This window comes from Microchirus variegatus (genome assembly GCF_963457635.1).
Source record: "Microchirus variegatus genome assembly, chromosome: 11".
NCBI classification, from domain to species: domain Eukaryota; kingdom Metazoa; phylum Chordata; class Actinopteri; order Pleuronectiformes; family Soleidae; genus Microchirus; species Microchirus variegatus.
Genome location: NC_139812.1, coordinates 14,509,132 through 14,524,624, shown reverse-complemented (window position 1 = coordinate 14,524,624; position 15,493 = coordinate 14,509,132). Strand labels below are relative to the sequence as shown.

Below are 15,493 nucleotides of genomic sequence, written 5' to 3'. Positions count from 1 at the left end.
AATGAAAAGTAATCAATTACTTTTAGTTTTGAAAAGTCACTTTCTCTTCATGTACATTTAAATGAAACGTGTATATTCTACAGGGCTAAGAAGAGAAATTAGTGTGTGTGAAATGATTCACTTAGAAGTTGTCTCAAAGCCCCAAATCACTCCAATAATTATTCTAATAAATGCTTTCATGGCAGTTATATTTTCACAGACAGGTCACGGGATCAAAACAGTGGAAGAGTGCAGCTGAAGCACGCAGGTTATTTGTTATAACATCACCTTGTATCATAATTGCTATTTAAACCGCACTGTTGCTGTTTCAACAACACTGGTTTGTTTTAAGCGCGGGTGTTTGTACAGATATCCCAACACTAGAAGCAGGGAGGACGTGCTGCTCCTCTATCAGCGGTGACATGCTCCGCCCCGCCTCGCCTATCAGCATCTCCAGGCAGCGTAGAGGAGCTGGGAGTCTGGAGGAGCAAGAGCAGGAGCAGGCAGCGCACAGTTTAGCGGCTCCCGCTTTCGTCCGACACTTAGCCAGAGCTGCTCCCCAGGCAGTGGAGGTGATGATGGCGGCGGCTGTAGAGAGAGGAGGCGTCCGGGCCGCTTTCCTGAACCCGAGCAGCGGTGGCGGCGGCGGCGGCGGTGGTGGAGCAGCAGCACCGACAACCCTGCCTACCGGAGCGATAGCCGGGGCTGTGGTCCTGGGCTCGGGCTCCGGCACCATGCCTGTACCCATGAACCTCTTCGCGACCTGGGAGATAGACCGATCATCCCCAAGCTGCGTTCCGAGGTAACGTTAACATTGTCGTGTTAGCGAACAACACCACAAAAACGCATTGTATACAAATCACCACATGTTTTAATAAAAGCTTATTGCAACCTTGAACAAACAACGCCCTCGGCAACTGTAACGTTGAGCGAAAGAAACGAGCCGCAACACATATTCAAAACATTGTTGGGTTGGCTAACTAGCAAGCTAAATAGCTAGGTGGCTAATGCTAATGCTACATAGCAATTAGCGATGGTGTTTTCCTCATGTTTCGTGCGAAAAGTGTTTTGCACATTTCTTATTTTGCCAAGTAATGATGCACGCGGATATAATGCAACGCGTTACTGTCACACTTGGAGCAACAATTTAGACGTGGTCTCCCAGTGTGTTATTGTTACCACTTGGTGTATACAATTTTATTTCCACCGTTATATTTAGCTCCCAAAGTTCAGCCAACTAGCCTTAACAGCGAGTTTACTGCTTTGTTCGTACGGTGTATTAAACCGGTGTCATATTTTATCTCGTGTTCTTTATGACCTGTGTTTGAACTGATGTACGGAATGCATGTCTCACAATATCAACGAAACTATCTATAAATACGCTGACATGGATGCCGTTCTTCTAGACGCATACATCCTTGTCATCCTTGAGCAGCACTTGTGTGTCATGAGCTGTCTGTTGTCTGAGCTAACGGGCGTTTCAGCTGCTGGCTTGTCATTTGAAGTCTGCATCTATTGTCGCTGTATATGTTTCAGTGGTCTATCAAACGTTGGCTAACTGCTCACATACAACTCCCCAATACCACAACAAACAACCGCTCAGTGTTGACATAACAGTCGACACAAGGAGGGGGGTGAAGCTGTTTTGTCACTTGTGTGTCTGCTGTACACCTGCTCAGACAAAATAGTTTTGTTTGCAATATTAAGGTCACTCGATCTTGAAAACACACATGTAATCTGATGTTGACATGCGATTCGAATCACATATCTACCCATGCGTCCCAATCTGCCTGCTCAGATTAGATTTCAAATTGTCTTTTGCAACATTCCTAACACAACACAATAATAACATCAAAATGAGTCACAAAAGTGCATGTGTGTGTTGTAGACTACAGTTAAACAGTGATTGCAGCACAGAATGTATTCTTGTATACGACTCTCCTCCACCTAGAGCGAGACGATGCACCTCCATTTTTCTTGCACCTGCATGCACGTCAGTACCAAAGCAACACATGCGAATGGGTTTGTAATGTATGACTATACATCCGAGTTGACCATTTGGAATTAACAATGCATACAGTCTGTTTGAAAAGATCTGGTTTGAGATAGAAAAATCTGATTTGCCTGCAGTCTGAATGCAGCCTCATTTGCTATATCTGTGATGTTATTCCAATGACACTGTTCAATATTGAGCACAGCTGAGATGTTCAAAACTGTGCATTAGTATTCATTGTCAGTGAGCAGGCACTGCTGCCACCTGACCAGAAACCTCTTGGGATCCGTGGGCACATTAATCAGCGTTGACCTAGATCTGTTCCACTCATTGGCTGAAAAGTGGGCTTGCAAGGGGAGGGTTTCCTCTCTTCCCTTGCAGGGTCAATGTGCATGCCTGTGTGTGTGTGTGTGTTTGCCTGCTGCCTCTTTAGTGTCAGCGTAAGCATGTAAATGGGATCATTGCACGAGGGAAACATACATAATTTACAGCGATGGGTGATTTAATTTGTGTTTGGGTGTTGATGGAACTCAGCCGGTTTGAAGCTCACTAGAATTAGGCAGCTTCACTTCCATGTTATGGCGACCACTTTTCAGATAATATGATTCCATTACTTTTTTATTGTAGGATTTGAAAGGAGAATTTGATATTGTAAACTTTTTACACTAAACTTATTACATTTGTCACAGCACAAAATAATATTGTTCATGGTTAGCTCTGATGAAATACCTGTGGTTTTCAAGGTGTTCTCTTGAGTCACAGATAGATAAAACTGATGTACTGCTCAAGTAACTATCAGTGAAGAGTTGTAACATATGGCTTTGAGTGGTTCTTAGTGCTCTATCCATTAAGTTTTAAGGCCACTGGCTCGCAGAAAAAAAGCTGGGGACATGTCAGTGCATTTATAGAGTGTAACACACATGGCACATTGATTTCTCACTTCACTGCTGCTTCTACACGGTGCTTTTTCTCTCTGCCGTGGATAACATACATGGTGCTGTATCAAAGATGAATAAGGGTGAGGATGAAATGGATTATTAATGAGGTATAGAGTAAATGCCTACCAGTCATTGTTCAGAATAAGACTGCAATAGCTGCTTGGCAGTATTGGCTGGTGGGGTAATTTGTTAGATCTTATATGTAATTGAGGAGAAGTTATATTCATCACTAATGTGTGATACTGTTTATCAAAGCTAGAAAGGGCCTGTTTTTGTGAGAAATTGTGGTTTGGAGTCGATATCACTCACAGTTGTTTCTGCTAAATGTGTTTTTACACCACTAATCCCAGTCTGGTGTGAAAGGTCTCATGCGGAGCCCAACCCAAAGTCTGTTTTGGGGATTCTGCTTTGGCATTCTTTCTGGGGTTGGACCGTTTTGTCTGCAGCTCCACTAGATTTAAGGAAATGTGGATGTCCAGCTAAGTTGCATGATTCCAAATTAGGCCATGGGTTTGCTATTGTTATACTTTAAATAACAGTGTTGTGTTAATAGTTAACAAAAATACACATTTTTAGTACATGATTGTTGTAGCGTTGTAGCCATCTTGATAGCAAACCTTGGGTGGATATATCCACATTGGTTGTCAGTTTTTGCACGCCTGCATTGTGGAACCCAACACATTTGTTTTTGTCACACCTTATAGAATTGTCCCGCTAAAGGGCTTCTTTAAAAACGAGAACTTTTAATTTGTTTTCTGTTACTCGGACAAAACTGTTTACTGTGTGTGATGCTGTATTTGTCAGGTTTCAACTTGCAAGACAAATGTTTTGGCAGCTAAGTCCGTAACAGTTGTTGGAATAGTTGGATGAGCATTGTTTTTATTACAGCACTGCTAGGGCTGCCAGTCTGCCACCTTCAAATGTTTTCAGTACCACGTGTTAATGGTGTTGGAGCTTATTTCTTTTAAGCTGAGCCCCCCCTAATTTTAAAGTAACACGAAACCTCTGGCAGGGGAATTGGGAGCACTGCTGCTGCCATTCCTTCCTTTTGCCCTCAACAGAATGTCAACTAATGCTGTCTTTTCAATCATAGTACAGTACTATTTGGAATGGTAAAGCCCAGAGTCAGGCTTGCTTTAGAGCACAGTACCTTTACTTGGTAGACAGGTTTGCCTTGACTTCCATGGGATATTTACACCGATCGCAAGGGAGTGACACTTTCAGCATTATCAGCTGACTGTTGTTGGTGGAGCTAGACCATACTCTACTATTTTACTGTGGTGTCCCAAGGGAAGGGTGCCAAAGAATGGGACGGTTGGGACTGGTTGTTTCCTATGGAAACGCAAAAAAATACATGTGGCTGTACCATTGTATTCGGTGGAAATGTGGCTTCAGATGGCTATGAGAGCAATAAAATGAAAAAATTGGAATAATTTAGTGATTTCCAAAACAATAGTCTCTTGTACAGGGTGTGTTGGATGCACATACTACAATAAACATTAATCCGGGTGTTTATTTTGTATTAAAAGACCATGCCAGTTGTATCATTAAGTATATTTAATGACTTGGAAATAATTCAGATGGTGTAAATGCTGGTATAGTTTGCCCCAAATACTGCACTGTGATTGATTTGTGAAAACGCAAGCGTCACCACACATGCATTTAGGTAGTGAATAACATGCTTATAAAGCAGAAACGTGGCTTCATAGCAAAGGATAACAGTGACTGAGAGTAAATGACTGTGCATTATATGCAAAGAGTTTAGTGACATGCTTGTATTATTTTCAGGAGTGATACTCGTTCAGTATGGTGCTATGTTTATAAAGAGTGTGCAGCATGAAGGAGCTGACTTTTTACTAAGTTCAAAGACCTTTTACAACTTGGGGTTAAATGCTGTAACCTCTCATTTCTAACATGGTGGGAGCAACCAAAGAAGTTAGTCGTAAGCGCTCGCTAAGCTTCACTGTTAGCAGAATGGCAGGGAAGTTTTCTTGATCGACATCTGTTACCAATTTTTGCACACAGTCTCATATGGGTCAGTGAAAGAACATGGAGATATTTTTCGCTTTACATTTTAATAATACCGTGGTATTTTATTCCGAATGTTTAAGCTGGAAAGAGATGGTTAAAGGTAGGCCCACAAGCTAGAAAATAAGATAATACTCCTTTCCTCTGACATTTATCTCAGGTGAGCAGTTCGTCTTTATTTCTAGCTGTTTGATTCATGTGAATCTCAACATGACCTTATTCTCCCGTGAGCAGCAGAGCTTAATCTCAATAGTAATTGGGTGTACTTGAGATGCTTAGATGCATTTCCTTTGCCCCAATTTTGTCTCTGCACAGCAAATTTGACCAATCATTGTAATTTCCTTATATGTTTCACCAATCATAACATTCCCTTGAATCCGAGACATGTGCATCACCCAACTCACTTTTTTGTGAGACCTAGATATGACCAAGACCACTAAGGAGCTTAATGATGCTCTTTATGACAAAGGTAACTGTGATGGAACACAAACAAAATCCATTTATTGAAAGGGAAAAAAACAACTGGAAAATGGCTGTAACTTGCACAACAGACACGATGTATCAACATGACAAAGGCTGTACAATTCAGATTTATTGATAGTGTTTTAAAAAGTCAAGCTGAGGTTAGATTACATGTGCGTGGTTTCTGGTGTTGCTGGTGTAGTATAAAATTACACAGTGAGATTTCACGTTTGTGTTCGTTTCCATGACAAACGGCGTGCTTGAACTTTTTACTTGCTACCTCTATTTCATTACCCGAAAACATCCCAGTGTGCGTCACATTTTTTCGAGCAAGGATTTCATGTAACTAGGTATTTCAGACCACAACAATCCCCAAAAGTCTTTAGAAATCCTGCAGGGACTGTTTATATCCTGAATTTTTAATTATTGTACCACTTAATCCCTGAGATTTCATGTCTGATTTGCTGTATCTTCATTTTTAAACCTTAAAGATAAAACCACTCAATCAGGATACAAACAAAGGACGCCTGTCACATAATAGGGGCTTATTTACCCATTCACTTCCTTGATAACCCCTCCATCTCAAGGCTTGGATATTGCTTCTCCCAGCAGGGGAGCTGCTGTAATCTGATTTTTATAACGGTAAAAGAAGAGCTTGTAATCTGATGCTGCACACAAACACGGTCTGCTTAATCTTCTGCTTCCTTTTGGAATCATAAACAAGGCCCCAATCAACTATCTCCAGTGCCCTTCAGTTTTTCTGTGACACAACACACTGTGCTGTGTCAGTCTGTGTCACGTTCGTCTTTGTATAGCAAACACCAGCATGACAAACGACTGAGTATGTGCAGGTGTAGGAGTGACAGTGTTGCTGTTATGGCAGTAAGTAAAACAGCTGCTTGTGTGTATTTCTTCTTGATTGGAGCCAACATAGAGACACAAACCATGTGTTTTGGGTTCGTGAAACCAAATTTTGTTTTATCTCTGTAAGGGGGGAGTTTTTACTGTTGTCAGCAGTGTTGGATATTGAGGTAAACGTAGTGGTGCGATGGAGCACTGGCCAAAGGAGGACCCAATAAATTTTGTAGGATGGAGTCAGGGATCGTTGCCTTTGCATTCTGAGATACGACTCAAGAAAAAATCTTTGAATTTCGATGTTAGACACAATGAATGTACTCCCTTTTTATTTATGTATTTGTTGATCAACTATAAGAGCTTGCCTGGCATGTGTAGGATTGCTTAGACTTTGGCACTTGATACACATGGTGCCATTCTTGTTAACAAGTGATGTTGCTTCCCCATGCTGTTCACACACTTTTCTAACAGTAGACCAATCAGCACATTCGCTCCCCTCTTTTTCATGCTCACTCCCACTGACTGAAATGTGTTAAAATTCTCTTGGTTTCCTTCTCTGCCTTCCTGCAGGAGGAGGAATTTCCTTGGGAAACATTTCACATTCCTGGTAACTAGAGAGCTGCTGGTGCAGTCAATGCCAGGACACTTTGCTATGTCCCTTCTGTATTCTGTTATTGACCAACAACCTGGTGCTCAAAGGGTGGATGTGTTGGATTGTGCAGGATTGGAGGCCTGGCTTGCTCGCCCTGTTGAAAAGTTATGCTGAACTGGCCCAGATCTTCACACTGAACAGCCATAGCTCATGTTGAATTCCCCACAAAGGGAAGAAAGGTTTGTTTTCCCCTGCTTGGACCTCAGAATGGGAGAAGAGCCAGATTCTTGTGTGGGTGGATACTGGGGTCTCAGCGAGCGACGAGATCCAACTTCCTGAGCCAACAAGTGAGGCGAGGAAACTGTCCACTGACACAGGGAGGCTCCTGTCAAAATAAGCACATTTGGGACAATGTTTCTCAACTCATTTTCCCTCTTGTCCTTGCTCTGCTTATTTCCCACCTCTCCCATTCAGGCATTTCCTGAGGTGTAAGTGCCAGCAGCAACAAAACACAGGCCATTATTTCAGACACAGAACACAGTGGTGTGGATGAATGAGAGCACATGACGGGCCATTTGAAAACATGAAGCATTGTCATGATGGCAGTCAAAGACCCTGTGCTACATTCGAGCGTTGTCTTGTCAACAAGTGATGATGACATTGTTACCTCAATTTATATTTACTGAATTATTCAGAATAAAAGGATCATGATCTCTAATTGAAATAATTGTTATGTTAAATAATCTTACTATCTCAATCTTTTTGTTGTGCTTATTAACCCAAAGGAAATGGCGAATGTCTTGTTGAATAAGAGAATGTCGATGTTTGCCATTTCTGCTGAGTTGAGGACATAGCCCAGTGTCGACTCTTGAGTAGCATTTCGTTGGATGCCCTACCCACTTCTGTCTAATCACAAATTAAGGAGACTGTCTGGACGTACTTGTACTCGGGCCGGGCCAGGCTTGGACACGACGTGCACTGGCTCAGGTACGGTCGGGCTTGATTTTTTTGGGCCTGATCTAAGCTCTCGTTTTGCCGTCCACGTCCACATTAGCTTTTTTAGAAGGCATGATGTTATTTTGCGGGAGACTTCGAGCCTTGTCTCTCCTGTTTTCATTCATCTTGGCATCACTATTTCAAGAGTTAGCACCACATATAGGTTAAGAAAACCTTTAGCTTGGATGTATTCATTGCATTAGTTATTTGGACATGTCACACCAAGGGCAATGGACTTGGGTGAAGAAGTAATGAATATCTACATTTGTGCTTTCATAGTCCAAGGCCAGTATATTTAAATGCACCAGATGTACTATTAACAGTGGATTTTATAGAACTAGAACAATGTTAAGGATATTAAATGGAATCGTAATTGCTGATGATGGCAGTTGTACATAGTGGCATTTAATTTTTGCCTTTGAGCACTTGCAGTAGAGTAGGTCTCCTTGCAGTGGAGTGGCAGTACAGACAAATTAATGTGACACAGAAACGTCTGCAGAGAGCCCTGTGTGCAAGCGACTGTCATGAAATTTACACAGTGCAAACCCCGGCGGTACCCTTGCATACTCAAAGTGCTGAAATTTTAACAGTAGCTTAAAAGCTCAGATGTGTTACAACTCTCACGGGTCAATGTAAATTACTTGCAGGCTTTCCTCACCATACTTGCCGGTGTTTTAATCCTTGCACAATCCAGATTCAATCCAGATATTCATCTGGGCTTTTTATGATGAATCACTTTTCAATTATCCTGCACTATGGGGTGCTGGGTAGCTCAGTTGGTAGCGCCTCCCCCTCTTATATATATATATACATATATTCCAAATATTGCTCCCATGTGTTGCATAATAAAATGGCACACATCACCGTTATTCTGCTCAGCTCACTTAATTATAAGGTGTGATTATTAGCAAAGTAGTTGTCGTGTCATGATAAAGTGATACCTTACCGCATTTGATGTCTTCTTTTAAGGTTTTTAAGTTTTTCTGGTCAGCAGGTCAGACGTAGAGCTTGTTTTAAACAAGGCTTTGCTCTTGAGCTTTTGATCCTACGGTCGACTCCAGGCAAAGGAATGTTCCTGCATGGCAGACCATCTACCTTAATAGGATTTTAAAGCTCAGTCATAAACCTTGCTGGAGTTTGTGACACTCGGAGGATTTGCTAGTATCTGCTACACTGGTCACTGTAGTGTACATTCATTTTTGACTCACTGGTTGCAGTTGAAACACACACACATAATTATTATCTCATTGTTTTCTGTACACTACAGAGATTTAATCTGGCATATTATATTTCATTGTGTGTTATAGTTGATCTGGTCAAGGTGTCTTTCGTTATGATATTTTCTGTAAACATGTCATGCCCGATCTGATCTTGTCTCTTCCGTTGCCACTACAAACATGTGCCTGCTGACCTCATCAGTTTGTGGTTAGAGCTGAACAAAAGAGCTGTTGAGCGCTGCAAAAAAAATGGAAACAAAGGTCGACAGCTTTGTTCAGAGTTACTGGATGTTTAATTGGTATCTAGCAGGTTGAAGAGTTGAGAACCTTCTGTGGGATGGTCTATGAATCTGGAAAATATTTGTTTAGAAGGGAGAGACAATGCTGAACTATGAAAATAGTGCATTGTGATTGCTGACTCACAAATCCTGTCTCCAGGTTGTGTCATTTTTTTAGAGCTGTCAAACTATTATTTCACAAATTATTATTGTGCTAATATTGCCATACTTTTGAAGTTTGATGCTGTTTCGATCAGGAGGAACTCTTTTTCAAAATTTAAAAGTACACTCTTGCCTTGCAGTTTTTCCTTTGTTTGAACAAGACCTTTTATTCTGCCCAATATTTCTCAATAGGAAATTTGTGCAACCTTCTACTAAACCACCCACACACATGTTGAGCATAGTGTTTAAACCTCCGATTAACACTTTTTCAAATGGGTGTTTTAGGGAAAAATTGTCCACAGCTCTGTAGAACCCCAGGACCACAGGGTTCACACAGACCACACTGACAAGAGTTCAGCTTTTACTACTCTCGCATTCTCGGAAACAACCAGTTTATCTCCGCCCTGATCTTTTTTTTCTTTTCATAACATAGCCCTCAAGGCAGTTTCATACCTGAATGATGACACCTGTTCTTTCTCCCTGTTGCACCAAATACTGTAGCTTCATAGCCGCTCTTGTATCTACACCAGTTGTCCCGACGTCAAGAATGACTTAAAACTAACCGTTTGTGTGGTTGCATTTAAAATGACATGATCAAGTTACGTACCGTACCTTCATGAATAGTTTACTTAATAATACACATAGGATTTCTTTCTTCATCAGCAAACACAATAGATCCCATGGAAATTAACTGTATTGTGTCATATCTTTCAGGAAACATTCAGATTTTGCTTGGGTTGCTCAAGAACATTGACATAGAAGTTGTGAATTTAGCTTGTGTTGCTGAAACAGAATGCAGATGGGGATTGGACACACATGTAAAAATAACGTTTAGGTAGTTTAAGACTGTTCAATAGGTTTCCCTTAACATAACATATCTGACAATGTTGGAATCCATATTTAAGGCCTCCTTTCAAATGCATGAGTCCAGCATTTGTTGCTCAAAGATTTAATACTGCACATTTTAAAGGCTCTGTTTGGACCAATCGCATGACTTTTGGCCAAGCTTAAGCTGCTATCTCATTACAAAATGTTTTGTATTGTTTTGATTAATGAATGCAAACCATCTGTTGTTTTGCATTATGAGAGCTCATGTCTGATGTGTTGTTTCATCTATGGAGGCTTAAGGGAGATTTTGTAATTTCTCTGTGGTGTGTTAAGACACACAAATTGGTGCTCCCCCCCAAGCTCTGATTGTGGTTTTACAAACCGGATTTTGCACATCAGTAACATACCACACAGGTCACCACGATCTTACCAGAAGGAGGAGGTTGTTGTTGTTGTTGTTGTTGTTGTTTAACCATGTTGCCACAGAACTCAGGGGCTTCCGGCTTATTATCTGGCCCTTGCTCTCTTTGTGCGTCCTCTTTGAGTCACAGCTTTTTCTTCCTTTTCATGGTGGCTTTGAGAAGATTTCACTCAGGGAATTAAAGCTCAACTAGCATATGGCCATCTGCCACACATACCCAGATATTTGTTGTGCTAAAATAGCTTTTGCATTAAGCCTTAGTCTAGGCTAAGCTTTTATGGAACATCTTACCGGCTGAACTTAATATAACTGGCGCAGTCAGATTAGTTCTTATTACTCATATTGCAGATTATATATATATTTTTAATAAAATGTTGATGCACTGATAAAATTCCAGTCTGCTGCTCTCTCCTCTTATTGTTGTTAACATTTCATAACATAACAAACGGGTATAATTGCAATATGATATTATATGGAAGCTCTTAAGTCTGTAAGAACTTTGATTCCTAATAAATTTGCAGAACAACCTTTTAACGAACGGCTTAAAATTGCATTAATATGTCATTTTACATATTTTTTTCAGTAGGGGTAGCAGATATGAATACTGGATCAGCTATGAATTATGATGCTTATCAATCCATACTGCTTTGAAATGTTATCTGCTTTCCCATCTTTGTGTAAAACTGATTTTTAAGTAAAAAATGTTGAATGTACTAAGAATATTAATGGACTTAATGGGTCATATATTTAAAAATGAAGTGGTTTGTCTTATGTCTAATATCTAATTGAAATAAAAGAAAACAGCTAAATGAAAGGAAACATCTATGTGATGTGGGGTTCCAGACCCAGTCGGAACAAGGGCTAAATTGGACACTCTAAACTGACTCTATGTGTAACCCCGCCTATTGCCCTATGTTAGATGAGATTGACACAGCTCCCCCCACGATCCCTATGTGGAGGATAAAGTGGTAGACGATGGATGGATGGAAGGAAAGATCTATGTGTTGCTCTTACTAGCTCCAAAAGCTTGCACTTACCACAAATAGACCTACTCCTGTCTGTCCTTTTAGGTGAATGAAATATTCAGAAGATGCAGCTTTGGCGACAAGCCCTTTATTTGGGCTAGATTATGCAGACATGAACAAATAATAGCATTATGAAAGAACTAAGGGCTCGGGCTTTCCTTAGCAAGAGCCTTGGCTGCAGAGAAAGGGGCTTTTGTCAGTCTCCCACATACAAGCCAGTACCATACAAGAATTTCATGAACACATTGTGTTCAAGCGTGTTTTGATAAAAGTGGCAAGTGTCCTCATTCACGTCTAAAGCAGTGAATAGTAGAAATAGTGCATTAAAAGCTGCAAGAGCATAACTTGAAGTCCTTTTTACCCACTTGCACGGAAGCCCCGCCAGCACACACCAAACATCCAGTCTTTTTCATTCAGCTCTCTGTTACATTGCTCATCCTCCATCATTCACTTCCCTCTGCTTTGTGCCACTGACAATTGCTGTGCAGTGAACCAAGGTCACAGACCTGGCAAAACATCAACTAGAGTGCTGCTGACCAGGGGAAAAGAATTATAAAAAAAAAAACTGTGGTTTTGCCTCAGCAGCTCTACCGTTCATTTCAGAGGGTGTGTTGGCCTCTCTGTTAATTCCATGCATGCTCGTTTGTAGTTCGTCCAAACCCACGTCCATGTTTGCAGGATAAATTATGATCTGAGCTGAGAAATTACAGAAACTGTCAATTCTTCTGATGTTTAGATGTTCCCAACGATGTATGAATTAACAACTGTGACTCACTCTGTGTAAGCAGCTTCATCTCAACAATGGACTTAAGGCGATCATGAAAGTATTGCTCATTGGATGAGTGCTGAAGCTCCTGCCTCTTTGTCGGCACTTAAACATAACAATGTTTCCATCACACAGCTATCTGAGATACTGGTGTCATTAAAGTGGTCCAGAAATAGCACAGAGAAAGTGGCCCTGTACTGTTACTCACAAGGACATCTTTAACTATTGACTTTTGGCAGATTCCAATGTAGATGGGATTTGTATTGCATGTTTGCACCAGTTCAGACAAGAAACACTTATGTCGTGAATATTATTCATGTAATGAATGGTGTGGCTTTTTTTGCAGTACTTTTTCAAAATGTCATTATCAACGTAATTGTAGTTATGCGAGTTTAATCATAGGGATTGGACAAAACCACTTTTTTTGTGTAAGATACCGATATCATAAACTTGAGTATCTACCGATGTGAAGCTGTTAGCAACACATTTGTTTGAGTTATTTCAAAGACATAATTCTTTTGCTGGTTTTTATTGACATTGGATTGCATTGTATCGGATTTTACATTTTTTTCTATCCAATATCCGATCCAGTGATTTTGACCATTATCGGTGCGATACTGATTCTCATCCTTATTTAATCATATCATTGTGTTTGCATTTATAGTTCTTTCGTGCGATATTAGGAAATCTCTTTTTCGCTGTAGCCTCGTTGAGACTATTCAAAAACAACATGGAGTCAACACAGTCGACTCACTGGTATCCGTGCTCTCCCCTTCAGCGTTAATTATTATTTCTTCAGATGCATCCACTCACATATTTTCAAAGCTGAAGTGGAGGCTTAGAGCCTGGGGATTTGATTTATGAAAAGGGGATTTTAAAGTTTTAAAAATACCGTTTGATGACAATGTAAATTGCCTGCTGTCAAGCAAGCAGTGTTCAGACATACGTATCGATTTACCAAAGAGCCAAACTCAAAGTAGCAAGTGACTCAAGGTTGCTGCCGTGCCAGAAGTTCTCTTTGAGATCTGACTCCAGAGGAAACTGCATGAGGCCCCTCTATGGACTTCTTTCTCAGTGTTCATCTTTAATCCCTCAGTGGGCTTTCCTCTGAAGTTGCAGCATTGCTTTAGGTGATCTAAGTTATTCATTATGCACTGGGAATAGAGACGGGCTTGGTTGAGTCACGGCGGTCTCCTGTCAGTTGTAAAACACCGATGTGCTGCATTCTATTAAGTCCCCTTATTGTCAACAGTGATTCAGGTGACTGAAAACCTTTTTTACTGAATTGATGGGGTGTTAAACTTGTATACGACTGGAAATTTGCAAGCTTCAAATGTTTACTCTGCCGCCTTGCTATTTCTGTGGAGAAAATGGATGAAGCAGCCCGAGATAAGATAATACACCATGCTATACAAGCCACAATCACAGGCCTCTTATCTGAAACCAAATATTTGGCTGCTGCTGTTTGAGTGTACTGCCTGACAAGTTGTTGTGTTTGTCCGGCACAGATAGATAAACGTGAAAGGATTCAAGCGTACCCGCAGAGAGCTCCCACTTCCTTTTCATGTGTCATAACATTTAGCAGTGATGATTGGGTTGAGGTGTAAACCAGCATGCATTACTGCCCGACTCTGACTGATGTAGCAGTGTGAGGTGCAATCTTCTTTTCTGTCCTGGTTTTTTTATCATCATTTTGTTGTCAGAGCTTTGCTTACTTTGTAGAACACAGGCGAGCCGCTCATAAAGCAGTGATACTAAAAAGAAAATAGGTTTGTCATTGCTTTGCTGATTTCTTTACAATATTTATGGCTAAGAAGCTGACCAAGTGGTTGTATTGGTATTTTTCCTCAAACAGAAAATCCTCCATAGATTTTGTTTTACCTTGATAATACTGCCATGTCACAGAAAGCTCTGTGTGTTTGTGTATATGTGTAATCTTAAAGAAGGAAATGGCCTTGTAATCCAATGCCTTCGCTTTACTTTATAGCCTGAAAAGGTGAACAGTTAGTGATGGCACAGCGAGTGACTTGGCTGCACTAATGGGCTTAGATGGAGCAGCACTACTTGTACTGCTGTGATTGATGCCATATAGGCTAAAGCTATTAGCTGCAGAGTATCCAGGCACCTACTGGGCACAGTCCTGCAGAGCAGTCAATTGCTAGCCACTGTGACATGATATGACACCACTGTCAGTTGCTTTCCAAGTCAATGTCATTCTTAAACCATGTCATGTATATAAAAAAAATACACATGAACAATATTAGAGGTATGCTTCTGACTGTCCATTGATGTAGCAGTTGTTACAGGACAGTTAAAGAAAAACATTTTTTTTTACATATGAACACTATTCAGCACTAGATTTAGAACAGTTGCCCAATTAATGTTGTTAAGCAGCAACAACTGGTAAAAATGAATACTTGATTTATTATTTTATTTTATTTGTGTCCCAGTCATCTCTATGGGTCTGTGAGTCCACTGTTTTAGAAAACTGTCAGTTTGTACCAAAACTGCATTATAGAGGAGTTGATTATTCAACTTATCAGTCAGTTAAGGATAGTTTCTGTATCCTTATTTACATGTCCAGAGTATGATCAAAACTAGCAGAATACACTGGCTCAACACTGGCTTAATGTGAGGAATCAATAAAGTCTATGACAATGATGACCCAATCAGGAGAACTTGGCAGGCGATGAATTGGCTTAACCAGCACACGTATTGAAGCCGTAAGAGGGATTTCCCCCATGGGCCCCTATCAACTGGGAAACAGACAGAACATATCACTTATCTTTGCTTTCCACCGCCTGTTCGCAGAAATATTGAACAGGAGACTGCTCAATAGATTCTCCACCCACACAGCCTTCTTTGTGGATTGATAACACTGTCGTGTTTTCATCCTGTGTGCACAGTAATGTGTGCTGTGATGCGAACCCCGGGCTTTCTTTGGCAATGTGGC

The 15,493-nt window shown here is 40.7% G+C and overlaps 1 protein-coding gene across 1 annotated transcript in view; it reads left to right on the top strand.

The window, feature by feature from the left end:
• The first annotated feature begins 454 nt into the window (after nucleotides 1-454).
• LOC310934195 (phosphofurin acidic cluster sorting protein 2) overlaps nucleotides 455-15,493 on the top strand; it is a 46,305-nt gene continuing 31,266 nt past the window's right edge. The window contains exon 1 of the mRNA XM_083897865.1: nucleotides 455-781. Within this exon, the coding sequence (XP_083753991.1) occupies nucleotides 555-781 (227 nt within the window). The 5' untranslated portion in view covers nucleotides 455-554. The remainder of the gene's footprint in view (nucleotides 782-15,493) is intronic.